This window comes from Macaca nemestrina, chromosome 12 (assembly GCF_043159975.1).
Source record: "Macaca nemestrina isolate mMacNem1 chromosome 12, mMacNem.hap1, whole genome shotgun sequence".
NCBI classification, from domain to species: Eukaryota; Metazoa; Chordata; class Mammalia; order Primates; family Cercopithecidae; genus Macaca; species Macaca nemestrina.
In genome coordinates this window covers 72,351,519-72,379,042 of record NC_092136.1, presented here as the reverse complement: position 1 = coordinate 72,379,042, position 27,524 = coordinate 72,351,519, and the positions used below count along the sequence as shown (strand labels likewise).

Below are 27,524 nucleotides of genomic sequence, written 5' to 3'. Positions count from 1 at the left end.
CAAGAGACCCCAGCAAGGAAAGTGGGGACAACATTGACACTGAGGTGGTCTGGGTGGAGCATCTGTGTTCTCACATCCTTGCTACACCGCCTCTGTCATCTTGAATCATGCGAGGGGCCACTTAGAGAACCTTCTGCCCTGCGGGGTTGTGAGCATCGTGGGGCACTAGAAAGGGCATGATTCTGGCCATCAGGTGACCCTGGACTCACTCTGACTCACTCTGATGGCCTGGATAACCTGGAGCAAGTCCTCACTTCTCACACCCTTCTGTTTCCTCATCTGCTAAATGGGATCATAACATCTACTTCATAGGGTTTCTGTGAAGCATCCACCATATAACAGAGATGAGAGGGTCCTGCAGGGTGCGTGGGACATGGGTCAATACACGGCTTCCCTCCCCCATGTGTCTGATTCTAAACAGAGCAGCCCAAATCTGCCATGACAAGGGTGGCAGAGAGGTAGCTTTGGTGGCTTGACCTGGAGTAACCGTGTGTGGATAATATGCTGTTTAGGGCCTCTTCTAACCTCAGGGTGTGAAAGTGGGGATATCACCTGGGGTTCCCCCATCCCTCCCGGGCCCTGGAACACCTGTCACCCAGGGCAGAGACCACTGTGTGCCAGGGACCCTGCCCTGATGTCATGCAGTTCATTGAGAACAGCTGCTGCAGGCACATCAGCAGATGTTTACTCCCTGACACTCAACTCTCTACCCTCCCCTTCCTCCCATCCCTGCCCTGTCCCTGGCCTCAGCTCTATGGCTCCATCCAGTCACCCTGGGCAGGAAGAGCTGGGCACGTGCCCTTTCACAGTGGCCTTCATGAGTCAACAGCCCAGGAAGTGATGTCAGTTTAGGGAGGTGTGAAGGGGGCAGGGAGTACTGGAGGGTAATAGGAGATATTTTGAGGGCAGGCAGGTTCCCCCACGTCACTGCTGGACAATGGTCTGGGGCCAGGAGTGGAAAATTATGGTCTTACTTGGGCTGAAAATAGCATGAGGCATCAGGGTAGGAACCTCACCCACAAGGCGAGTGGCCTGGGCCCTGAGCAGCAAGGTAGGATGTGCATACCAAGGGGCCATGCAGTTCAACTGGGTTCCAGAGGTGGGGCTCTGGGCCTGTCCCTGGTTCGCCCAGGGTCTCCAGTATCCACCCTGACCTGTGCCTGCCACAGGATTAGATGGTGAATAAGCCCCTCCTGTGTCCTTATGGAGTGGCTCAGGCCTGCAGGAAAGGCTGAAGGGTGGTTTGTAACAGGCAATCACTAAGAAAGCTCAAGAGGGTCCGGGTGTGGTGGTTCATACCTGTAATCCCAGCACTTTGGGAGGCTGAGGCAGGTGGATCACTTGAAGTCAGGAGTTTGAGGCCAGCCTGGCCAACATGGCGAAACCCTGTGTCTATTAAAAATACAAAAATTAGCCGGGTGTGGTGGCGCATACCTGTAATCCCAGCTACTTGGGAAGCTGAGGCAGGAGAATTGCTTGAACCCGGGAGGCAGAGTTGCAGTGAGCCAAGACTGCGCCACTGCACTTCCAGCCTGGGTGACAGAACAAGACTTTGTCTCAAAAAGAAAAAAAAAAAAAAAAGCTCAGAAGGACATCGGCTACATTAACAGAAGTATAGAACCTAGAATGTGAGAGGTGAATAGCTCACACTATTCTGGGCAGGTCACCCACATGGCACAGTGCAATCATTTGGGTCATGGTCTGTGATGGGTCTCTGTCACATGAGGGCGCTGTGGAGTCAAACTCCAAATACAGCAAGCTTTGGGGATGCCCTGCCTTTCACAAGGCACAGTGGGAAGGGTGGAGAGGTCAGAGGAGGCAGGCAGAGTGGGCCCACAGAGCGAGGGCTCTCCCAGAGGGAGAGGAGTGAGTCCCTGTCCTTGAGATCAAGAATGAGGCCTGTCAGCTTTGCCGTGTCCCCTTCCAAAGGCTAGGGCAGGGCCCTGTCCAGCTGAGCTCCACACATCAGCCCCGAGTTGTCCTGGCTAGACCCAGAACCTATCATAGGTGAAACCCATCTCCCCCATGCTAAGTCCTGACCCAGCCTGAGCAACACCCTGCCATTCTGGGATTTTCCCAGAAGGCAGAGGATGGACAGGAGGAGGAGTGAGTCTCTTTCATATTTACCCACAATGCAAAGGAAGCCTTAGGGTCAGAGCAAGGAGGGAGCCCTAACTTGGCCTCCTTGTGACCCAGCCCCAACCCTGCCTTGAGCCTGGAGCCAGCTGTCCAGCCTGCTTATGGCTCCTGCACACCCTGCCCTCTTGCCCCATGTCTTTGCCTGGGATGCATCCTGCATGTGGATTTTCTTCTGGTGAGCTGCTTTTCTCAGAAGCTACAACTCAGGAGTCTCCCACTCCAGGAACCCTTCCCTGACCCCCTGGCTCACAGCCCCATCCACTTGGCATTATCCAGTGGTGTGCTAGAGTGACTTGTACCTGCTTCCAAGAACCAATTGTTAAATTTTCAGGAATTTTACAAGGAAGCGGACATCATGTTTATAGTTTGAATTCGGCCATAAGAGTTTTTGCATCATGAAACTGGGCAGTTCTACAAAGAAGGGGTTCCCAGTTAAATCAGAGCTCCAGTTAAATGGTTTAACATTTACCAGCACATGACTGGCCACCACCTAAACTGGGAAATCTCAAGGACTGGGACTGCACCTGACTTCCCTCTGTGCTCAGCACAGAGTCAGGCACAGAAGCCAACTGGCTTTAAAGTGGGGTCTAGAGAGAGGATCTGGGGTCTAGAGAGAGGATCCCTGAAAGGAGACTACTCCTGAGACAGCTAGTGAGAAGGTAGGTGGCAGAAGGGAATGGGTTGGAGAAAGGACCCTTGTGTGGCTGGTGAAAGCTTCCCCACCATATCCTCATCCCCCAAGCACACAATAAGGCACAGCTCAGCAGCCAACACAACCTTTAGTATAAGTTACAGCCTCACACTGGCTCCTAGCCCATGGGAGCCTCCAGATGGGTCTATGACATTAGTCCCCAGATGTTCATCTCTTGGGCTGGGGGTACTCCTTAGAGCTGAGTCCACTGTGGCACCCAGTCCATTCCAGACCACTGTGCAAACTCAGCCCTCATTACTTACCAGGGTTTTCTGGCCAACCTGTGACTTGGCCGCCACCCCAGGTAGCTCAGCTACAGACTCTGGTACGTGACCTTGGTAAGCCACTTTCCTCTCTGGGCCTGTTTCTCCATTTGACTTGATTAGGCTAGACTCCAACCTAGATACCTTGGCAGTACAGCCAGCTACTTGCGTGAGAGTCAGGCCAGGGGTGTCATTGACCTTAACTCTCGCCTTTCTTGAAACTTAATTCCCCCAATTCATACACACAAACGGTGACTAGGGGTTATGGGAACAGTTGACTCTGGACCACAGAGCGAATATCCTGAGCCCCTGTTAAATGACGGAGCATGGGGTCATGGCTTCCTTGGTCATCCAGCATGAGTCACTGATGGTCCATATCTGGGGAGACCGTACAGTCTGCACAAGCCCTGGTCCCTGCAGCTTCCCAATATAAACCTGCGCAGGCTGAAGTGTTCTGCTCCTACAGCCTAATGTCTTTAGTGTTCTCGCTACTAGCCGGTGTGGACTCTGTCCGCCTAGAGTCCTCACTGCTGCCCAACACATCTTCTATCCTCTGCATGTCAGTTCTGTTGGATCTGCGCAGGCCCAGCCTGCGGCGAGCTGGGGTGGCAGGGCTGGAGTCAGTGGGTGGCTTGGCATCTCGGGCAAAGCGTACAAGCCTCTGCCCAGCGAGGAAGTAGAGCACCGGGTCAAGGCAACTGTTAGCACTGGCCAGCGGCCGGGTGATCTTGTAGGCCATGTTGATGGCGTTGAGGGTGTGGCAGCTGAGGTCCAGCGAGCGGAAGGAGTAGTAGAGGGTGCGGGTGACATGGAAGGGCAGGAAGCAGAGGGCGAAGACAGCCAGCACTATGGCGATGGTGCGCACGGACTTGCGCTTGGCCCTAGGCAGGCCGCCCGAGGTCCCGTAGGCCGGCTTTAGCAGCCGCCGAGCCATGAGCATGTAACAGACAAGGATGATGGCAAAGGGCACCGCGAAGAGCAGGCCCAGCATGACTGAGCTGTAGGCCACGAAGCGGCTGAAGAGATCGGGCGCCGAGGTGTCGTGGCAGGTCACGCGGCCCCCACGTGCGCTGGTGGTGACAAAGTAGAGCACAGGGGCCTGGCAGGCCAGCACCAACACCCACACGGCCCCGGCCACCCGGCGAGCGTAGCGGGCCTGGCCCCAGCGCAGGGAGCGCAGAGGGCGTAAGACACCCAGACACCGGTGCACGCTGATGCAGGTGAGGAAGAGGATGCTGCAGTAAAGATTGGTGTAGAAGAGGAAGCGCACCAGCTTGCAGAGCACGGTGCTAAAGGGCCAGTGGTCGCCGCGGGCGTAGTAATAGACCAGCAGCGGCAGGGAGGCCGCATACAGTGCATCAGACACAGCCAGGTGGAACATGTATGTGGTGGACGCATTCCAGGTCTTGAGGCGGCACAAGAAGATGTAGAGCGCCACGGCGTTCAGACACAGCCCAAGCACACACACCACGCCGTAGGACACAGGCAGCAGCACGTACTTGAAGTCCTCGTTGAAGCGGCACCTGTAGCCCAGCTCATCCCCATCCCAGGTGCCATTGATGGTGCCATTCCAGGGGCCCAGGTCTGCCGCCATCGCCCTGCAGGGAAGGGAGGGGTGAGGCCATCAGGGTTGTGGCTGGAGCGCCCCTAGGGGACCTGACACAGCCACCTGACCAGGGCTTTCGTTGCCATCTGACTTGGATCTGGACCTGGAACCTCCAAGCTTTGGAACCTTGAGAATGCATGAGATCCATGAATATCAGGATCACACAATCGTCAAACTTGAGAACAGGGGTAGACAAACTATAGTACAAAAGCCAGATCCAGTCTGCTTTTGTAAATTCAGCTTTATTGGAACACAACTGTACCCATCTGTTTACAAAGAGTTGAGTAGTTGTGATAAAGACCATATGGCCTGTGAAGTCTAAAATATTCACTATCTGACCTTCAAAAAAAGTTAGCTCAAGCTGGGTGCAGTGGCTCATGCCTATAATCCTAGCTACTCGGGAGGCCAAGGCAGAAACCAGGTGCTTAAGCCCAGCCTAGGCAACAAAGTGAGACCCCATCTCTACAAAATTTGTGTTAAAAATTAGCCAGGCGTGCTGGCACTCACCTGTAGTCCCAGCTACTTGGCAGGCTGAGGTGGGAGGATCATTGGAGCCCAAGAGGTTGAGGCTGCAGTGAGATGTGGCCACACCACTGCACTCCAGCCTGGGCGATATAGCAAGATCCCATCTCTGGGAGAGGGGAGGGCGGGGGGGGGGTGGATAGTTTTCTTACCCATCTCTAGAACCTCAGGATCAGAGTTTTAGATGTAGGATTCTGAGCCCTAGAATCTGAGGATCTGGGGGTGCCAGAGCGGGTAATTTTGAGAATTTTGAGTCCATGGGAAGGGGCCTTTGAGGCTGGCTGACCCTGCTTCACACCCAATGCCTACTGCCTGCAGAGGCATTTCTGGCCGGTGGGCATCCAACAGCCCCCTGCAGGCATTACAGAGTTCTCTCCAGCTCGTTCTCCCACTCTGTGGCAGGCTCTGGGTGCACACCTAGTGTTCTGGTATTTGAGCAAGTATTTCCAAAGATCTCCCTCTTCAGTTATTCCTTCACTTTTTCATCTTCCTCTATTCTGGCAATTTCTATATCTATCAACTGCCCCTGAGCCTGTGAGGCTACCAGGGAATCCCCCTGAAGTAACCCCCCCTCCAAGAGTCTAGGGAAATCTGGGGTGAAGATGGGGATGGGGGCCAACGGGTCTTCTTCTGTGTGGTAAATGCAGCTTCTTCTATGCCTATCCAGTTTCTCTCTGCATACCATCAGTATCCCCCCCAACCTTGTCCCCACTAAGCATATAACACACCCATGGGGACTGACCATCCAACAGATAGTGAGTGCCTAGGGAGCAGCTTGTCCCCTCCCTCTCCTCCTCACCCCTACCCAGGTGACCAGTTAAGGGCTCTCTCGCAGCTGGGAGGTAGGGGACAGACATCCCGGCCTGGAAGACAAAGACGTGCCTAACATCCCAGGAGGCAGGTTGGAAATCATAGCAGGAGTCCTGGGTGGGCAAGTTCGAGAAAAACACAAAGAAGCACTTTCTAGCAGTGTGAAGGGGAAGGAGGAGCTAACATTTTTCAAACCCTACTACTAAGCCTGCTTTATAAAAGTTATTCACTTAGGCCAGGCGTGGTGGCTCACACCTGTAATCCCAGCACTTTGGGAGGCTGAGGCGGGCGGATCACTTGAAGCCAGTAGTTCAAGACCAGCCTGGCCACCATGGAGAAACCCTGTCTCTACTAAAAATATACACACACAAAATTAGCCAGGTGTGGTGGCAGGCGCCTGTAGTCCCAGCTACTCGGGAGGCTGAGGTGGGTGGATCACCTGGGCCCAGGAGGCGGAGGTTGCAGTGAGCCAGAATCACCCCGTGTACTCCAACCTGGGCGACACAGCAAGACTCTGTCTCAGAAAAAAAAAAAGTTACTTCACTTTATCCTTACGATGTGTTCTGGGGGCCAAGTCACCATCCCCAGTTCTCCAATCACGAAGCTAAGACACAGATCATGTAAGTTATTTGGTCAAGGTCATGCCACTGGGGATGGGTTGCAATTCCTGTCCAGGTCCAGTCCCTGGAAGTGGCTGTGGGATGGTGGTAGTGAACTCCCTGTTTATGGGAGTATGCAAGTGACTCTCTAGCAGAGGATGCAGAAGGGCTTGTGCCTGTGTCGGGGTATGTCTGGGAGGATGGAAAGGGCAGATGAGATGTGGAGTCCTCTTCATCCTGAGAATCTGGGGCCATATAATTCCCTTCATTTTTATTTTATTTATTTATTTTTAATTTTTAATTTTTAGATGGAGTCCCCCTTTTTCGCCAAGGCTGGAGTACAATGGCCTGATCTCGGCTCACTGCAACCTCTGCCTCCCAGGTTCAAGCGATTCTCCTGTCTCAGCCTCCCGAGTAGCTGGAGTTACAGGCACATGCTACCACACCTGGCTAATTTTTGTATTTTTAGTAGAGATGGGGTTTTATCATGTTGGCCAGGCTGCTCTCGAACTCCTGACCTCAAGTGATCTTCCTGCCTTGGTCTCTCAAAGTGCTGGGATTACAGGTGTGAGCCATCGTGCCCGTACTAATTCCCTTCATTTTAGATCCTGGAGTCCTGAGGGACTGGGGGACTCTGCAGGGCCTGCAACATCCACTCCCATAGACCCTGAGCTGCTTTTCCAGCCCTGGCTTCCCAGAGGCAGTTCAAGGCCCAGGAGATTGAGATTAGGGGTGCTGGGGGTGTAGAGATCCTTCAATTTCCCTTCTTTTTTTCTTTCTTTTGTTTTTTTCTTTTTGAGACAGATTTTCACTCCATTGCCCAGGCTGGAATGCAGTGGCATGATCTCAGCTTCCTGCAACCTCTGTCTCCTGGGTTCAAGCAATTCTCATGTCTCAGCCTCCCAAGTAGCTGGGATTACAAGTGTGTGCCGCCATGCCTAGCTAATGTTTTTGTATTTTTTAGTAGAGATGGGGTTTCACCATGTTGCCCAGGCTGGTCTTGAACTCCTGACCTCAAGTGATCCACCCACCTCAGCCTCCCAAAGTACTGGGATTACAGGTGTGGGCCACGGCGCCCGGCCAGTTTCCCTTCTTCCACCAAGACTCCCAGATCTTCTCTGTCTCCTGTTGTCAGCAAATGTGCACTCAGAAGCAAGTGGGCCTGCACCCTTGCTCCCCCTGCCATGGACACGGATGGCTCCCCAGGAGCCAGGGCAAAACCAGGGTGACGAGGCCAGGAGAAGCTTATGTGGTGCCAAGTCAAGAAGAGACAGGGCCGGGCGCGGTGGCTCACGCCTGTAATCCCAGCACTTTGGGAGGCCGAGGCGGGCGGATCACAAGGTCAGGAGATCGAGACCACGGTGAAACCCCGTCTCTACTAAAAAAAAATACAAAAAATTAGCCGGGCGCGGTTGTGGGCGCCTGTAGTCCCAGCTACTCGGGAGGCTGAGGCAGGAGAATGGCGTGAACCCGGGAGGCAGAGCTTGCAGTGAGCCGAGATCGCGCCACTGCACTCCAGCCTGGGCTGGGCGACAGAGCGAGACTCCGTCTCAAAAAAAAAAAAAAAGAAGAGACAGGTAGAGGCTGGGGCTCTGGCAGGTCAAGTGGCTGAGACCCATCTTACCCAGGGTCAGGACAGTTCCTGCTGCCAGCTTAGTTCCAGGCTCTACCTCTTGTTGCTGGAACCACTGCACTGGCCTCCCTCCTCCAGCCCCACTCCCACCCACCCACCCACCAAAATCCAGAGTGGCCTTTGTCAAATAAAGCATTCCTCTGTTTGGAATCCTCCTGCCGCTCCTACCCTCTCTCAGGAGAAAGCCCAGACCTCAAGTCTGGTACCTGAGGTTTTCATAACTGAGCCTCTGCCAACCTCACCCGCCCCAACCCCTGTGACCTGCAGTTTCCTGGATGTGCCTAACACTCTCCCCTCCCAGCCTTAGTTGCTGCTGCTCCTTCTACCTGGAATTCATTCGTGGCCCTCATCTCCACCTGTTGAACTCACGGCTCTTTATCCCTCAGTGCAGAGAACCCAGTGATTAAGAACCTGGGCGCTGGAGCCAGACTGCTTCTGCTTTCTCAGCTGTAAAATGGGACAGTTACTAGAATCTCCACCACAGGACTGCTGTGAAGGTCGAGTCATTTGTGTAAAATGTCTGGAATAGAGCCTGGCACACAGTAGGCACACGGTGGTGTTATGAGTGCCAAGGTTCAGCTAGTGGTGGCCTTTTCCAGAAACCTTTGGCCACAGTGGAGGTGGGACTGGAGGTCCTGACTGGAGGCTGTAGAGGTGAGTGTGGTGGGCCAGGGGAGTGACACTGAGACCCAAGAAGGGGAAGGCCTTGGGCCCTGTGAGGGGAGGGGCCCTGCAAGGGGAGAGATGTTTGGGAGGGAGGCTCTGGAGACTGTTCCCTGATGGAGGAATGGTGGGGAAGAGGAATTCAGTGTCAACCATGGCAAGTGTGGGGATGGGCACAGCCTGGGTCCATCAGGTCTGGAGCTTTGGAAGGCCAGCTGAGAGTCACTGACTCACAGAAGCTGCAGGACAAGCAAGGAGAGGCCCCTGTGTGAGACTGAGGAGCTATGGAGGAGCCACATTCCCTCCCAGGACAGAGCCCCACCTGGGTATCAGTAAGCCGAGGTTCGAGTTTAGCTCTGCCACAAAACATCAGGTGACATCAAGCATTTCCTTCCTCCTTCCTTCCTTCCCAAGTATCAGACACTAGTCAAATCCCCTAGCCTTGACAACTGCAGCCCCAAAATGTCCCCGGGAGGTCCTCTGACCCACTTGGACAGGGAGGGGGCTTCCTCCATGATCTAGACACACATGCCCAGTCTCGCCTTCACTCCATTGCTCTGTTCCTGCCTCAGAGATGAGGCCTGACCTCCCTCCACAGTCAACATAAACATCTCATCACCCTGCATGAAGAGTTTCCTGCTAATCCGTAACGGTGGAATCTCTGACACTGAAATGAGGGGTGGAGACTTCCCTGTCTCCCTTGAACTAAGGGAGCTGCCCCTTCCACCTGTTTTAAGACATCCTGGCCCCCACCCTCCCAAGCCAGCTGGGGACTCCATCACCATGGCCCTGGGCCAGACTCACCCCGCCCACCCTCTCGTTCTACAGGCTGGCTCACCAACCTGTGAGTACATCTTTCCTAGCCCTGCCTTAGAGGGACAGCCAACTTCCCAGCCCCCTCCCTTAAGTCTCCCTTCTGCCTCTCCTGATCTTGATGCCCCTGGGGCTGATGCCCCTGGGAGCCCCAGGCTCCACCTGACTATCCAATGCGCACCAGCCCTGTTGCGCCCCAGTCTGGCTGGCCCTGCCCCAAGGAACTCCCAGTCTGGAGGGGAGATGTGAGCCTTGTAAGGACCCTTCCAGGCTCCCCTGCCTGTGTTCATTCTGTTCTTTCTCACTGGAAAGCCTTCCCTGAACCCACCCACACTGCACTCCTTCGTACGTCCCAAAGGATCTTCTAATCTCTGAAGCTCTCCCTTCCATCACCCCTTAGGATGTTTCTCAGCCAGTTGGTAATTTGTCCTTCCATCCTGTACCCCAACACATTTCAGGTGCTCTTTGAAGGCTGGGTCCATCTGATGCTTTTCTCTGCCCCTATCATCCAGCAGGAGGCCCGACCACAGGAGGATTACAGGAACGAGAGAATGAATGAATGAATGAATGAATGAATGAATGAATGAATGAATGAATCAAGCACAAGAGGCTATGGGGGCCCAGAGGAGGCACACACAGGCACAAGCCCTCTGCAGCTTCTGCACACTCCCATAAACAGGGAGTTCACTACCTCCCTCCTTCAGCCACTTCCACTGTGGGATGTACCTGAATAGGATTTGCAGCCCATCTCCAGTGCTGTAACCTTGATCAAATTACTTACAAATTACTTGCTTCTCTGAGGGCCTCTCAAGGACAAGAATGCTTAAAGGTTTCTTAGCTGCTGACCCTAAGTAACCAGGGGACAACCCAGCCCCTCTAGGGGTCCTGGCCCACCTGGAACCTGCTTATGTCCCTAGACTGTCTCTCCTTCAACTGCCACAGGAGCCCAGGAGACTCTGCCTTTCTCTGGACAGGTCAGGGAAGTGCCAGCGGGAGGGGATTGGACATGGGCGCACTGGAGATGGGTTGGCTGTCTGAGACCTGCCACAGGTTTTTATCTGGCTCAGAACCCGGGTCAGTCTGATTAGGATTCTCCACCCACCCTGCTTTGTAGGGGCCAGACCTGGGCTGAGCAGCTTTCACACAGCATCGTCATCCCCCATCCCCACCCCTTGGTAGATATTGCCATAGAGGTTAAGCTATTTGTACAAGGTTACACTGCCAGGCATTGGAAAAATTAGACTTGACACCCAAAGCTATCTGACTTCAAAGCCTGAATTCATCACAGACTGGGATGAGGGAGCAGAGCAGGGCACCTGCCTTCGGATCCCCTTGATCTAAGCCAGTTCAGGGCAGACACAGGCACAACAGCACACGCACCCGCCCTCACCTCCCAGCCAGCGCACCCGCCCCCCCGCCACACGTACCTGACCAGCCCCCGCTCTCCAGGTCAGGATGCTCAGTGCCTGCTCGGGTTCCTCATTCATGAATGCACACACCTGGACTGGGCTGCAGGGAACTCTGCAGGAAACAGGAAAAACAGGTCCCCAGGCCTGGGGCCACACCTAGCCTCCAGCATTTTTCTGGGCAGGCAGTGCTGTTGCCGCAAGGGGCTCCTGCAGACAGAGGGAGGTAGAGAAAGCATGGTCTCAGGGTCATGGAAACCCAGCTAGGCCAATTCCCCCCAGGGCCACCTCCTCTGTGGTAACCTTAACCAGAAGGAGGCAGAGAGATGGCCTGGTGTTTGTCCTGGTCTGAGTGCCCTCTGTACACCCAAACTGCAGCTCATGTGTTCCAGGAATGAGTTATTCACAGCCCCTTTCCCCAGGCTGCCTTTCATAGAGTGGTGGCCCTGCCTGGAGGAAAGTCTCACCCATGTCCCGTACAGCTGAGCCAAGCCTCCAAGCCTCCAGTGTCCCTTCCCTCGGTCCTGGTTCTGTGCTTTGGCCCCATAGTAGGAAAAGTCAATACCCTCTTTGCCCAGGGTGCATTGTATTGTCCTTCTGCCAACACACTTTTGCCTAAGCTACGTCTTTCTAGAGACCCCCTTCCTCCCCACTCCTACCTCTAAGCATTCCTCCATAGGTGTTATAAACACACATATGCCACACCTGAACACACACTGGCACAGACACACCAAGACACATAGATACACAAAGGCATGCAGAGTCACACTCAGGTGTACATGCAGTGGACACATACGGATGCACACACACACACACACACACATACACACACACACACACACAGTCTAGACCATCAGGGCCTAAAACTGCATTTAGAAATCTCCTGTGCCATATATACACCATGGAATACTATGCAGCTATAAAAAAGGATGAGTTCATGTCCTTTGCAGGGACATGGATGAAGCTGGAAACCATAATTCTCAGCAAACTATCACAAGATCAGAAAACTAAACACTGCATGTTCTCACCTATAAGTGGGAGTTGAACAATGAGAACACATGGACACAGGGAGGGGAACATCACACACCGGGGCCTGTTGGGGTTGCAGGGCTAGGGGAGGGATAACATTAGGAGAAATACGTAATGTAGGTGACAGGTTGATGGGTACAGCAAACCACTAGGGCATGTGTATACCTATATAACAAAACTGCACGTTCTGAACACGTAACCCAGAACTTAAAGTGTGTGTGTGTGTGTGTGTGTGTGTGTGTGTGTGTGTATGAAATCTCCTGTGTGAAACCCTCTTTCACAGAGGAGGAAACAGGCCCAAGCCTCACAGTAAGTCAGGGACAGAACCAAGACTAGAGCCCAGCCCTCCCGAATTCTGGCTGTGGTTTTTATCTCACCTTGGAGCCCCTTGTGCACACCAAGCACAGGGTTTCAGGGAGGGGACAGTTGCCTGGTGGAGGGGACCCTCTGTGTGGGCAGGTCTCACCCTCCACCAGCACCTCAGATACCTCAAAGGAGAAATAGAACATGCAACTCCTGAGTTTTTCTTTTTCCATCTTCATTTCCCTAGGATGGAGGAGTGGGTCTGTGACAGCTGAGCCAAGGTCCCCAAGCTGGAAGTGCAGTACAAGGGTGGGAGCATGTGGGAGAGGAGATGGGGACACTGCAAGAATACCTTGGGGATAGGGCAGGGGTGTTCATGGGAAGTGCCTCTGGGCCACTGCTTACTGAGTGCACCTTGCCCGCTGGTCTCAGACTGACAAGGCCGGTGGGCTGGTAGCTCCCCGCTGATCTACTCTAGAGACTATGACAAGGTGAGGGAACGTCAGCCTTTTCACCCTGCTGCACCCAGGTGCACGCCCTGTCTCCTCCTCCTTAGAAAATGCCTTGACTCAACAGGCTAAAGTGGAGAATATCACTTTCTCCAAGTGGTTCTCATTTCTGAGAAGGGCCCCCACCATCTTTCCAGGTTTCAAACCTCTGATACAGCCTGGAAAACCTCCCTCTTCTCCACCCTGCTAGAAGCCCACCACTCACCAAGTCCTGTTAGTTCAACCAGTGAAATTCCTCAGACATGCACCACATGGTCCCCACACTGCAGCCTGAGGTCTGTTTTTCCGCAGTCCACAGCACCAGCCTCCTCACTGGCCTCCGTGCCTCCACCCCTGCCCTGTCTGTCCACCTTTCACACTGCGGTCACGTGGTTTCCTAAAACACAAATCCAACCACATATTGTTGAGTCATGTTCGTGGCTCCCTAGTGCCCTCAGGCGACTGTCCCAGCTCCTCAACCTGGCACTCAGGCCCTGGCTGATCTGGTCCCTGCCATCGCTCCAGAAAACCCATCCTCTCTGCCCTTGCCCTCATATTCCTGTCTCAGGCACAACAAAAGCAGTCCCATGGTCATATTGTTGCTTAGAGACAGCCTCCCTTATCATCTAACACCTATATCACCACAAGAGTTTAGTGCTGTCCCTGTGCCAAGTTCTGTGTTAGGTGACTTCATATACCTCTTCTCGTTGAATCCTGAGAGACTCAGAGAGGCTAAATAACCTCACAGCTCACAAAGCTAGCAAACGGCATAGCCACTCTGGGTTGTCCGACTTCAGAGGCTGTGCCCCTGACCACTACCTCCCACCCTGCAAGCCCCAGGCCCTCTCCCAGGAAGCTGCCTGACCATCCCTTTTTGGCCCCACAGCTCTCTGCCTGTCTGCTCAGTTCTCTGCCAGAGGAGTGGCAGGGCCCAGGATTTACTCTTTTCAGTACTTTTCAGTACTTCCTTTGTGTGAGGAGGTCATGGTGGTTATTGCATCCATCTCACAGGTAGAAAAACTAAGGCCAGACATAGAGCCTAAGGTAATTTATAGATTCAATGCCATCCCCATCAAGCCACCAATGACTTTCTTCACAGAAGTGGAAAAAACTACTTTAAAGTTCATATGGAACCAAAAAGGAGCCTGCATTGCCAAGACAATCCTAAGCCAAAAGAGCAAAGGTGGAGGCATCACACTACCTGACTTCAAACTATACTACAAGGCTGCAGTAATCAAAACAGCATGGTACTGGTACCAAAACAGAGATATAGACCAATAGAACAGAATAGAGCCCTCAGAAATAATACCACACATCTACAACCATGTGATCTTTGACAAACCTGACAAAAACAAGAAATGGAGAAAGGACTCCCTATTTAATAAATGGGACTGGTAAAACTGGCTAGCCATATGTAGAAAGCTGAAACTGGATCCCTTCCTTACACTTTATACAAAAATTAATTCAAGATGGATTAAAGACTTAAATGTCAGACCTAAAACCATAAAATCCCTAGAAGAAAACGTAGGCAATACCATTCAGGACATAGGCATAGGCAAGGACTTCATGTCTAAAACACCAAATGCAACGTCAACAGAAGCCAAAATTGGGAAATGGGATCTAATTAAACTAAAGAGCTTCTGCACAGCAAAAGAACCTACCATTAGAGTGAATAGGCAACCTACAGAGTGGGAGAAAATTTTTGCAATCTACCCATCTGACAAAAATCTGACAATTTTTGCAATCTACCCATCTGACAAATATCTAGAATCTACCAAGAACTTAAACAAATTTACAAGAAAAAAATCAAACAACCCCATCAAAAAGTGGGCAAAGGATATGAACAGACACTTCTCAAAAGAAGACATTTATGCAGCCAGCAGACATATGAAAAAATGCTCATCATTACCGGCCATCAGAGAAATGCGTATCAAAACCACAATGAGATACCATCTCACACCAGTTAGAATGGCAATCATTAAAAAGTCGGGAAACAACAGGTGCTGGAGAGGATGTTGAGAAATAGGAACACTTTTACACTGTTGGTGGGACTGTAAACTAGTTCAACCATTGTGGAAGACAGTGTGGCGATTCCTCAAGGATCTAGAACTAGAAATACCATTTGGTCCAGCCATCCTAATACTGGATATATACCCAAAGGATTATAAATCATGCTGCTATAAAGACACATGCACACGTATGTTTATTGTGGCACTATTCACAATAGCAAAGACTTGGACCCAACCCAAATGTCCACCAATGAGAGACTGGATTAAGAAAATGTGGCACATATACACCATGGAATATTATGCAACCATAAAAAAGGAAGAGTTCACGTCCTTTGTAGGGACATGGATGAAGCTGGAAAACATCATTCTGAGCAAACTATAGAAAGGACAGAAAACCAAACACCACATTTTCTCACTTATAGGTGTGAACTGAACAATGAGAACACTTGGACAGAGGGTGGGGAACACTACACACCGGGGCCTGTCATAGGGTGGGGGGAGGGGGAAGGGATAGCATTAGGAGATATACCTAATGTAAATGACGAGTTAATGGGTGCAGCACACCAACATGGCACATGTATACATATGTAACAAACCTGCACGTTGTGCACATGTACCCTAGAACTTAAAGTATAGTTTTAAAAAAAGAAAAAAAAAGAAAAACTAAATCCAGAAAGGGGTAGCTCAAGGTCTCACCCAAGGTCACCAGTGAGCCAAGGGCAGAGCCAAGCCTAGCGTGCAGACCTCTAATCCCCTGATCTGGTCCTGCCCCTAACCCAATCTGGGTCTTTCTCTTTGTGGTTCTAGGCTAGTGAGGCCAAAGTCAGAAGGAGGAGCTGGGTAGCTCCCAGGGCACTGTGGAATTTCCAGGGTGGTTGGATGACATTCCAGCTCCTCCACTAGAGTGGCTCTGGAATGTGCCTCCTTGGCTGGTGGCAGACCCTGTCTAGTCTGGTAGAGGAGAATGTCCTGTCACCTCTGTGGAGACCCCTGCTGCCTATCTCCACCAGGGGTGGGGTGCTGTGAGGGAAAACAGAGGACCTAGTCCCAGAACCTCATTAAGGGGGCAAGAGAGGGCACTAGGCAGGTGGGAAATCCCAGTTCTGCTCTTCCCAGTGGTAAGACAAGTCTCTTAACTCCAAAACCCAGAACTCAGTTTCCTCTCAATATCAGAACAGTACCTGCCTCAGAAGGTTGTTGAGCTGGTTAGATGATTTAGGCTCATTTTATGAAATAGTAAGAGAGAATATTTCAGCAGGTAAAGAAGGCATGGAGGGTGGGGGTATCTCAGGAAGACAAGAAGGGCAGGAAGCTTTGCAGGAATTATGGGCTACAGGAAGGTCACAACCAGAATAACCACAGATCAGGTCTCCCACACTGAAGGCTGTCCTCAGGGGGAAGGCAGTCCAGGGATTCCCCAGCAGAAGCCAGATAGCCACCATACTCTTTCACTCACTCACCCTTCACAAAGGTTGTCACATCTATGCCCATCGCTGGGCAGGGCACCTGGGGACTCTGAGGTAGGTCAGATCTCAAGGAATTCACTGTCAAGATCAGGGGAGGCACACTCAGAAATAGGCGATGATAACACAAGGTGATCAGGCCTGGAGGAAGCCAAGGAGGCCCCCAACAGGATTGGAAGGGTGATGAGGGAAGGCTTCCTGGAGGAGAGGGCACCTGACTTGCATTTTGGAAGATGAGGAGTCAGGTGGTTGGAGAGACAGGAGGAGCAGAGTGAGGATGAACAAGAGATGACATGACACGTTTGAGGAACTGCTCTTCATCTTGGTGGCTTGAGGGGAGTGGAGAGGGCAAGGCTGGAGTGCACGACCTGAGGAGCTTAGAAGTCACCCTAGCCCCTCCTCAATGTCCTTCAAGGGGCTGAAGGCCAGCAGGCCCCCTGCCTTGCCTGACCTGCTTCTGCACCGGGAGCACCAAAGCTGGTCTGAGGAAATGGCTAAGGGGTAACCTCAGATGCTATCAGCCGGTGCCGTTGTGGTGTAAGACCTCCCCTTCACACGGCCCTTGGGCTCTCTACCCCCTTCCAGATGCTCTCTCCTTCTTGGGAACCCCCCTAGGATCCTGGCTGTGGAGGCCACTCACCAGGGCTGAGCTCAGAGCAGCATCTGAGTGGGTAAATCTCAGATCAGCCAGGCTTACAGATCGGCTGAAGACCTCTAAAGAGGAAGGGACTTACTCAAGGTTTGGTGTTCTAATTATTGTCAGTGTGGGTTTGACCACCTTACCTCCAACCCAGAGCAGGACCCCAAACCACCCATCTCACCTGGATCCCAGCACAGCCCAGAACAGGGCTACAGAGACATGCTGCTAGATTAAACAGGCTCAGAACCACAACATCCTGGACACCACCCCAACCTATCACAGCCAAATGCCTCCAGATTCAAGAGGCAAGAACCCTGAGTTCAGGCTCTAACTTGGAGCCGCCTGTGTTGTGCAGTCTTGGTGAAGTCAGCCCCCCTCTCAGAGCCTCGGGTTCTTCAGTGGTCAGATGGGGAGAATCACTGCTGCATGGGACAGCCCATGAGGAATAAGACAAGGGGACAGATGGGTGCACCATGGCATTAGCAAATCATGAACTGTCCTAATGTGGAGGCTGTGTCTGCCTGTCACAACAGGGAGACACTGAAATTCAGGAACCCACGACACTGCTCGGTAGGTAGGCCCTCCCAGGTGTCCCCAGCAGAGGGATAGAGGTCATGGTCAGAGCAGTCAGGCAAGGTCCCTGGAAGGAGAACTGTGATAAGATTTGAGGAGGAGCAGGAAGGGTCCAGCTTGGGAGGAAAGAAGGTGGATGGAGAACCCAAGGTGGAAAGGGGGATGAAAGCATCGACCAGGAACCACATGAGCCTGTGATTCTGAGATGGCCCCTCCAGGTGCCTCCAGGATTCTGAGTTCCCTGGTTCTCACAGTCTAATTCCAAGAGGCTCTGGTTCCGGGTGTGGGCTCAGTGTTTCTTCAATTCTATCACTCGTTGCTCCTGATAGCCTTTGCTTTTGAGATTCTCAGAGCCACAGGAGTCTGGATTCAGAGTAAGAAATCTTAAATCACATTCCCAGGAACCACAAAGTCCCAGCAAACACTTGCCAATGCTCTGGTGCACCCGGCCTCAGAGGGACCTCGGGAACTCAGACTCAGATCGCACTCTGCAGGACCTTTGAGGAGTACCCAGTCAGGCTGGGGAAAAAGACACAGACAGGGACCAAATCCACTTGGGTGAATAAACCATACAAGGCAAGCCCAGGGGTTATGGAGCACACAGCAACTCCTACCTGGCCTGGGGGAGGTGGTCAGGGAGCGCTTCTGCAGAGGAGGGGTCATCTGAGCTGGAAACTGATAGATGATTAGGAGTTTGTCAGGTGGGCAAAGAGGGAGGAGGGCTCTGAAGGCAGGAGAGGCATGAGCAAAGACTTGGTGGATGAAAGCGTGACCTGCTGGGAAAGGCCAGGAGGTCTTACATGGCTGCTGTGGAGGGTGAGGTGGCATGGAATGTGTGGGAGCCTGAGGAATTCACATGAAAAGGCTCAAATGCCAGGCCGAAGAGCTTGGCCTCTATTCTGAGGACAGTGAGGAGCCATGGAAGGCTTAAGAGGGGAAGGACATGGTCAGAGTTGACCTTTACAAAAATGGTGCCACATGGAAGGTAGATGGGACAGGGAGTCCGCAGGGAGGGAGACCAAGGAGGAGACAATATGGTGGCGCCGTGAGAGGAGCAGGTCCCTTGGCCCTAGATTTCCTGCGACAGCCCAGCCATGGCAAGAGTCCCCCTCCTACAAGCCAGGGCTGGGGCATTCACCAGGAAGCCAGGTCCACACCCAGAGGTTCTCCTCAGACCTGGGGAGGGAAAGGCCACGTGAGCCCCAGAAGCCTGAGGGAGGTCCCTTTCCCTCACTCCAGCACCCAGGCCTCTCACCCAGGAGCTAAAATGAGAGGGACAAGGTACCAGGGCAGAGGGCCAAGGAGTTGTTCCTCGGGGCCCAGGCTGCTCACCCTTCTACCAGAAACTCCTGCTACTCATCTTGGACCAGGAATGACTCAGGCCTAAGAGATGGGGTGATGGGGGTGGAGGAACTCCTCTGCTCCAGAACCAACTGTGGCGCTCCATGGAGAAAAGCCCCCCCTTCTACTCCATGCCTACTCCCACCTCGCCACTCATTTCCCACATACCCACTGGCACCTGCCCTGAGCCCAACCTGGGTGATGGGGACAGAGAGAGAAAGCAGGGATGGCTGAGCGTAGTCCTACAACTGGCCTCTGGATGAGTACAGAGGTCACAGTGGCCCACACAGCCAGCCTACTCCTATCAGGGCCCAGTAATAAGGACAGGACAGGCCCGAGGACCCAAGGGCAACCAAGAGGAAGGTGTGGCCCAGAGGGTATACCAAGCAGGCCTACACAAAGCAGTCTGGGGAGAGGCAGTTTGGGCAGAAGGCTTGAGGGGCAACCCCCACTGCCCTCACCAGATCGACAAGGCATCTCTGGTCCTGTGGGCAGGTCTGGGCAGGCGTTATCTTATCAGCAGTTGGGTAATCTGGCCACAAGAAAGCCCCAAACACAGGTTCCCAGGGCAGAATTCAAACTCCTCTCAGCCTGGAAGCCAGAGGACCAGGCCCGACCCCACAGGGCTCTGTCTCAGATGGGGAGGGCTAAGCTGGCAGATGGACTGGAGCCCCAGGTTTCACCTCAGCTTGGTGACCCTGGGCAAGATACAATCCATGCCTCTATTTCCTGATCTGCAAAATGGAGATTCAATTCCTGCCTCACAGGTCTATAGGGAGACAAAATGGATTGTAAATCATTACTAGTGAAGACGTCTCTGCAGAGCGGGTAGGGGAGGAAGGCATTCAGTAATTAAATTTCAATAACCAGCACAACCCCTTGCTATTGCACCCATGTTCTCTTACAGTCTTCAAAATGAATTTAAGTCTATGAGTATCACATTCCTTCTCCAAGCACTGCAGTTTAAGGCTTATAAAGCTCTTCCCTGGTCACTATCTTAATCCTCGTAGCAACTTTGCCCTCAAAAAGCAAGGATCACCATTCTCAATTTACAGATGGCAGAACTGACACCTAGAGAGGGACAATGGCCTCTCTAAAGACTATAGCCATTAAGTCAAAGCTCTCATGGGGTCACTCATGAGGCCCTGGTGATACCTTCACACCTTCTTAGAGCCTTATGCATCCAGGGCAGGAGGGAGACAAACAGAGGAGCCACAGCCTCACTACACAGCCCAAGTTTGGTAGTCATTTCTGAGGGTTACCCACTGGGATACCTAACCCCTCTGACCAGACTCCAAGAAAGCCCAAGACAGGGAGAAAAGGAGAAAGAGTGACAAACCTTTTGTGCCAGGGCCTCCCCACACACATACTCTCCCATGCAGGATCTTACTTGTTCTGGCCTCCTTTTAGAGCCTAGCAGGGCAGGAACTGGTCATCCAACAAGCTGGGAGCAGAGCTGGAATGAGATCAATTGCAGGTCCCCAAATTCCTCAGCAGGAGCATCTGAAGGCTCAGGGAAAAGTGTCTGGCCAACGGGCAAGGACTCAATTAGGGTTTAAACAACTCCTGGGACAGTTCTAGTGTTGACATCACAAATGCCCTGACCTTCCTGCACTTGGCACTACTTGATCCATTCTCCATCCTGCAGCCAGAGAGCTCTTTCTGAAATGCCACCTGACCATGAAACTCCTCTGCTCATAAATTTCCATGGCTCCTTATTGCCTTCAGGATAAAATCCAGGTCTTTAGCCTGGGCACTCTAGGTCCTGCAGTGTCCCAGATCACACTGTTCTGGCAAACTGTGCCACACACTTTGATAACCATATTCTGGTTTGCCCTTCTTTGGAGTGACATGGAGCTCACCTGCAGCCAGGCCTTTACTGGAGAAGCTGGGGCCAGAAACAGGGGATGGGGGCTGCTGCTGCTCTCTCAGTTCAGCTCAGCCCTGTGCGGGATGCTGGCAACACAGAAATGAGTCAGACCCAGTTTCTGCCCTCCAGGACCCCCTAGACCTGAGAAGAGGAAAGGAGGAGACAGACATAGATCATGACGGTCCAGGTGGGACCAGGGCTGTCAGCACCAGGACTGTAGGGGCCTAGAAGAGGCTCCAACCCTGCTGTGGGGATCAAGGAAAGCTTTCCAGAGGAGGGGCCATCTGAGCTGGGTCCCAAGTCTGGGTAGTTCTCCAGTTGAGGAAGGTGCGAGTAGGAGGCTTATCAGGCAGGGAGTGTAGAATATGCAACAGGACCGAGGCAAGAAATGAGAGACTCCAGACAGCTGCTGCATGGTGAAGAATCAGGCGCGAGAGGTGGCTGGAAAGGCCGGCAGGCCCCAGTTATCAGAGACCTTAAGTCCCAGGCTACACGGCTCAGGCTTGGTCCTGTGGAAGGCTTGTGCCCTAGGGAGGGGCACATGTGGGATTCTGGTTTTGGCAGGCTCCCTCCAGGGACTGACTTCCCATCCCTAAGCTGTGAGCCTGCCCATGGGGGGACACTGGTACTGAACATGACACACTCATCAGCTCCTCAACAGCCCTCAAATCCCGTATCATTAGTCCCTTCTTACAGATTAGGCCACCGAGGCTCAGAGAAAGGACGGCTTGCTCAGACCACACAGTGGCCAAGACAGGATTGGAACATAGATCTCTGAGTCTCCAGAGCTCTCTTGTGGACCTGTCTGCGCAGAGAATCTTCTTCCTCCCACTTCCACCAGCAGGTAATAAACTTGCCTGGGTCCTCATCCAGATCCTCAAAACTCATCATTATTTCAGCTTAGATCCAAAACAAACCAGGCAGATCAGGCTGTGGTCCCGGGGAAGCTGGCGATGCCATGCTGAAAGGAACAGCAGCCATGGACCCCACAGATCCCGAGCTGGCAGTGCTCGTCTCCAGCAGTCCCTGACCCTTGGGCTGCACTCCTGGAGGACCCCAAGAGGGCCACTGGCAGCCTTCGGGTTGCGGGGTGGGGTATCGCCTTTCTCCTGACTGACCCTTCCTACCACGGCATTTGCCAGATTTAAAGTCCTGAGACAGAGGCTTTACTGTCCTTCCTCCCCACTCCCTCCTCCCCCGCCCACTCCCTGCAACTGCCCCCCTCAACCTTACCAGCGGTAGGCGGCCACCCAGAGTGACCCTGGGGGCAGGACAGGGGGCAGGGGATCTTCAGGGGTTCATGTCTCTGGGCACCGCCCACCGCCCCATGCCACGGGGACGCTCACATCCGAGCACACACAGACAAGTTCCGCAGGCTGGGCCAGTCGCCCCGAGGGGCGCACACACTCACCCGCTAACACGCAGACTTCGCGCACAGTCTCCTCGCAACTGGGCGCCCGTCTACACTCACCGAGACCGACGCTCCCGTGGAGACAAAGTTCAACCACGGACCCACAGGCGCGTTCAAGACGCCCAGTTATGCGCTACACGCCGGCTCGCAACGGTGCCCCGGGGCGACAGCCGCTCCACAGCGCCCTCCCCTGCCCCGCGCCCAGTCGGCACCTGCGCCAGCGCCCGCCGCTTCCCTGGGCCTCTCCAAGCGCCCTGTTCCCTCCAGGCACCGCACCTCTCGCCCCTGCGCTGCGCTTCTCCGCCCGGCGTGCCGTCGCCGCGGCTCCCGGGTGCCAGTGCCTGCGTCCAGCCGCCGCCGCAGAGACCCACGTGCCTGGGAGCCCAGCTACCCACCTCCCTGCGCTGTTCCCCACCCCCGAAGCCGGGCCAGGCAGGGGGCGGGGCGGACCTTTGACCAACCCTGGCACCGCCCTCAACCCGCCCGGTTAGATACCTCGCCACCCGCTCCGGGACGCCGCCCAGCGACACGGCCGCGGGGTCAGCGCGTCTGTACCGGTGCTGCAATGGGAGGGGCGGGCGGCGACGGTCCCACTGCCGGGCCTGAAGGAGGCCGCCCGGCTCCCTCACGCTAGAAGGGAGCGGGTGAGCAGAGGTTTTCAGAGACGCCAAAGTTTTGCCAGGTCAGCCCGGCGCCTGCGTGGCCCACTGCTGGACCTTTGCGCCCAGCCGCCGCGCCACCCTACCCCTGTTCCGCCCCGCCCCAGCCCCGCTGGCCAGGAAGGGACCTGCTCGGAGAGACCTGCTCGAAACCCCAGGACGAGGACGCACCTCCCTTGCTTGAAAGTGGGGGTAGGGGATGCCTCTCCTCATTACCCTGGGAAGGAAAGCAGGGTACTCAGGATCCCACCTCTTCCGTGCTCCCTACTTTCCCTGCCTTAATCTTACCAGCAGCTCCCTGAACTCCCCACTCTCTCTGGCCCGTTATCTTGAGCTGCTTTAACTCTCTTCTCTGCCGTCCACGTCCACCCCACTCTAATGGCCTTCCCTGGTCGGGCTGCGTGTCTGACCCGTTCGGAGACTGTGAGCTCCCGAGGGCGGGAACCAGGTCTACCTTCTTCCTGCTGCTGTCCCAGGTGCTCAATCCTTGAAGGTGTGAATAGATGAACGAATGAGCGCCCCCCTCTCTCTCATTTCTGGTCTAGGAATCAGGAATGTAGGTTCCTACCCAGCTTCAGCACCGACTCTGGGAGACCTTGACCCAGTTCCATTCTCTCTCAGGGTCTCCTTTCCTGTGAAGTGGAGTCAATCACTCGGGTGGCTGGACAAGTGCAGAGGAGGCCTCTTCCTGTAGCCAAGGAACTTGCCCAGAGCCCCTGGGGCCTTGGGCCCTCTTGGGATCCATATCAGCTGACTGGGCCTGGCTGCCATGAAGGGTGCTGGCTGCAGCCCCACCGGGAGCAGGAACAGAGTGGACACGCAGCCCAGAGGGGCAGAGCCGCCTCTGCAGTCCCGCTGGGACCTTTGCTTGGGAGACACAAAGGCCCTTTGTCCAGCCTCCTCTGCCTATTGTCTAAGCTGGGCCAGGCACCTTCCAGGGACCTAAGTATCCTCATAGCCCAAGTTATAGGGCCTAGGCCTTCAGGTTCCAGTATGGGGAAGACCCTTTCGGCACTGGAACTCCAGCCAACCCCTTCTTTCTCTCCCCTCTTCCAAAACTTCAAACCTTATACTGTCATGGCCATTTAGCCCAGGAGAAACGAGTTTCTTTGACGCAAAGTTGAGGACCCAGCCTCGACCTTCGCCTTCAGCGGGCAAATCTGGTTGGTGGCCTGCCCAGGGCTCTGCCCCTGCTCTGGCCCAATTCCCTTACTTTACAGCTGAGGAAACTGCATCCCTGAGACATATGGCATTTCAGCTACCACACAGGTGGCTTAGTGAGGCCTTAGGAGCAGAGGAAGGGGTCTAGTCCTTGAACCCCATAGCCTTGGGTTTAGATTCCAGTCTTGCCTCACCTGTCCCATGACTCATCTCTGAGCCTGAGTTTCCTCTTTTGCAAAAGGGAGTAATACTAATATCTCACTTGCTGGCCTGTCTTAAGTTTTTTGAGAAAGGGCCTTGCTCTGTCACCCAGGCCAGAGTGTAGTGGCATGATCACAGCACACTACAGTCTCTACTTCCCAGGCCCAAGGGATCCTCCTACCTCAGCCTCCCAAGTAGCTGAGACTACAGGCACATGCCACCATGCCAGACTAATTTTTAAATTTTTTTGTAGAGATGGGGTCTCCCTGTGTTGACCAGGCTGGTCTCAAACTCCTGGGTCCAAGCAATCCTCCTGCCTTGGCCTCCCAAAGTGCTGGGATTATAGGCATGAGCCCCAGCACCCTATCCTTAAATTATTTTTTTCATGGTTTTATTCATCATCCCAAGCTGTCTGGGCTCAAGGGGTTAGTATCCCATGTAATGAGGGGCTAGAAGTCTCGTCTCCTGACGTCCTCCCCAGGCACTCCCATCGCTGGGTTTTAGAGGTCATCAAGTCCTGCAGGCTTCGAATCTCCCAACAGAGTCCCGCTTACCTGGGGCTGCCTGGGGAACCCCCATCCCATTTCAACTTGAGCACCTTTGCTTTTGTATTTTTATTTATTTATATTTCTTGGCAAGAATTTGTTGTAAACACATAGAAGATTTTGTGGCTGAAATAATGTAAAACCATTGATCAAACCGGAAATTGAGACACAGCCAGCATCATACAACAGGCTCATCTGAAAGGCTGGAATAGCATCGAGGGAGTCTCCCTGGAACCAAGCAGCCAAGGCCAGCTAATGGTAAAGGCCCAGGCACAGTAATGGTCCCCTGGAGGTGGGTAATGGAGCCATGGGGGCAGGAGGAGGGTTCCATTAGCAGTAGCAGGTCAGGAGGGGAAGGGCAAAGTTCCAGCCTCGGCTTCTCCCATGTATTAGGAGGCTTCCTGTCTCTCCAGCCCTGAAAAGGTATTTGGCTAATTCAGGCCTTTTCATCCTCCTCCTCTCATCACCCCTGGGAAAACTTGCTCTGAAAATGCATGCTGGGGATGGAGCCTCTGCCCTGGCCCAAGCTCCAGTCCCCCCTTCCCAGGCTACAGTGGTGTCTCTGTTGCCCCTTGATGCCATATCCTGCCTTATACTCTCTGGTGGCTCCACCATCCACTGGATAAAGCCTAGCTCTCCAGCCTGCCACTCCAGCCTCCCTGTCTCTCTGCCTCACCTCTCACTTCTGACCAGCCTCCTGTTGCCGCTTACCCCTCCCTCTGCACCCCAGTGCCCCTGCTCCTGGCTCCTCACCATGGCTCCTCAAAGACCCAGGCTAGGTGCCCCACCACCTACCATGCTGTTATCGCTATCACTGCCTGTCTCTCCTTCTAACAGGGATCTCTCTGAGAGCAGAGCCAGGGTCCATTCTATTCACAATTAAATGACCAGCACCTAGCACTGCCTCTGAATTTTTTTTTTCTTGAGATGGAGTCCCGCTCTGTCACCCATGCTGGAGTGCAGTGGCGTGATCTCAGCTCACTGCAACCTCCGCCTCCTGGGTTCAAGTGATTCTCCTGCCTCAGCCTCCCAAGTAGCTGGGATTACAAGCGTGCACCACCACACCCCGCTAATTTTTGTATTTTCAGTAGAGACAGGGTTTCACCATGTTGGCCAGGCTGGTCTTGAACTCCTGGCCTCAAGCAATCTGCCCGCCTTGGCCTCCCAAAGTGCTGGGATTACAGGTGTGAGCCACCGCACCTGACCCCTGTCCCTGAATACTTGTCACAACATATTTCTTATGAGTGAATGAATAAGAACTCTATTTAGTGGTCACCTTCTTTGTGCTAGTCATTAAGTTTAAGGTACCTCACTTAATCTTCTCCAGAACCCTGTGAGATAGGCATTATTTTATTCTCATGTGACATGTAGAGAAACTGAGGTTCAGAAAGGGGAAGTGAATGTCGAAAGCCACACAGTGAATCTGCAGTGGTTCTCCTGGCCCCGGAACTGTAGCCTGATGGGATGGAAGGCCCTGCTGAGTTCCCAGAGTTAATGGCTGGGCCATGGCATTGGGACCCACACTGGCAGCTCCAGTTACACAGGGCTGGGCCGGCTCTAGCAGCCTTGTCTTCCTTGCTCCCTGAACTGCTGCATTGGCCTGCACCATCCTCCCTTCCCTTGCCAGCCGGGAACTGTGCTCCTCAGGTTTCCTGGGTAGGGTCCAGGGCTCTGATGCCAAACGCAGCCTGGAAACTCTGGCTTTCGGCATGCCAGGGTGCAGGCACCCAAATGAGGCTGCCTGGGAGGCAGGAAGTTTAGTCCAGGCCTGGGCATGCCTCTGTTCATTTCCCTTCAAGCAAGACCAGCTAGACCAGCTACTTATCTGCAGGACTCAAGGCAAAATGAAAATCTGGGCCTCTCATTCAAAAATTAAGAATTTCCAACAAAAGAATGAAAAAATAAGAAAAAGTTAAGAATTTCAAGATGGTGATGGCAGAGTATTTAATGCTTCAAATCATGGCCCTCACTGTCCAGATCACATGCCTACGAAGTCAGCCCTGTCCTCAGGCCTTGGTTTCCTCGTCTGTCAAGTGGGAGAATGGTAGCCACTGGCCAAAAGAGTGAGGATGAGAATGAGGTGGGAGCTGGTGGTAGGAGGTCCAGTGAACAGCATGAGGATCAGGTAAGGGTCTCCGAGTTCATGATTTGTCATCTGGGTCTCAGCATTGGGTGGCAGACCAAACTCCTTGCCAGGGCATTGATTGCTTACAACAGCTCTTTTTCACAGAACCAAAAAACTAAAAATTCATGAAGCAAAGTAATTTGCTCAGGGTCACACAGAGACTCAGTGGGGGAAGCCAAGATCAGAGTTCTGTCCTGGCTCTTTGCGAAGCTGGTGCTTTTTGTGATCCAGGCAGGAGAGAGAGAAGGGCAGGAGGGAGGTGGGATGGGGACAGGCTGCTCAGGACAAAGAGGGCCACTGTGCAGACACAAAGACCTGACCACAGAGGGCCCTGTGGGGGCTGGGACAGAAAAATGGATGGAGCTGTGTGACTCTATCTGTGGTGACTGGGGCAGCTGCCAGGAGCTGCCTCCTAGACCCTCTCTGGTTGTGATGAGGGTTGGGGAGGGCGTTGGCCTGCAGGAACCAGGAAATGGGTCAGGGAGGAGAAACAGACTCAGAGATGGGCCCCTTCCCCACTCCCCAGGCCTCTGACCCCATCTCCCCACTGGGCAGCTTGCC

General features: G+C 53.6%; 1 protein-coding gene across 17 annotated transcripts; it reads right to left on the bottom strand.

The window, feature by feature from the left end:
• Window positions 1-2,899: 2,899 nt before the first annotated feature.
• On the bottom strand, window positions 2,900-22,887 carry LOC105468713 (purinergic receptor P2Y2). Of its 17 annotated transcripts, none has more exons than XM_011718984.3 (6): window positions 22,549-22,670; window positions 20,854-20,947; window positions 20,382-20,516; window positions 13,192-13,362; window positions 11,167-11,355; window positions 2,900-4,691 (listed from the first exon to the last, which is right to left on the bottom strand). In XM_011718984.3, exon 6 carries the CDS (start codon window positions 4,685-4,687, stop codon window positions 3,554-3,556), a length of 1,134 nt encoding a protein of 377 aa, XP_011717286.2. In that variant the 5' UTR covers window positions 4,688-4,691; window positions 11,167-11,355; window positions 13,192-13,362; window positions 20,382-20,516; window positions 20,854-20,947; window positions 22,549-22,670; the 3' UTR covers window positions 2,900-3,553. The 17 variants fall into 17 exon arrangements, with proteins under 17 accessions (XP_011717286.2, XP_011717281.2, XP_011717280.2 ...); XM_011718979.3 differs by lacking the exon at window positions 22,549-22,670 and adding an exon at window positions 22,273-22,473 and having other exon boundaries at window positions 20,854-21,822; XM_011718978.3 differs by lacking the exon at window positions 22,549-22,670 and adding an exon at window positions 22,333-22,473 and having other exon boundaries at window positions 20,854-21,822.
• Window positions 22,888-27,524: the final 4,637 nt, after the last annotated feature.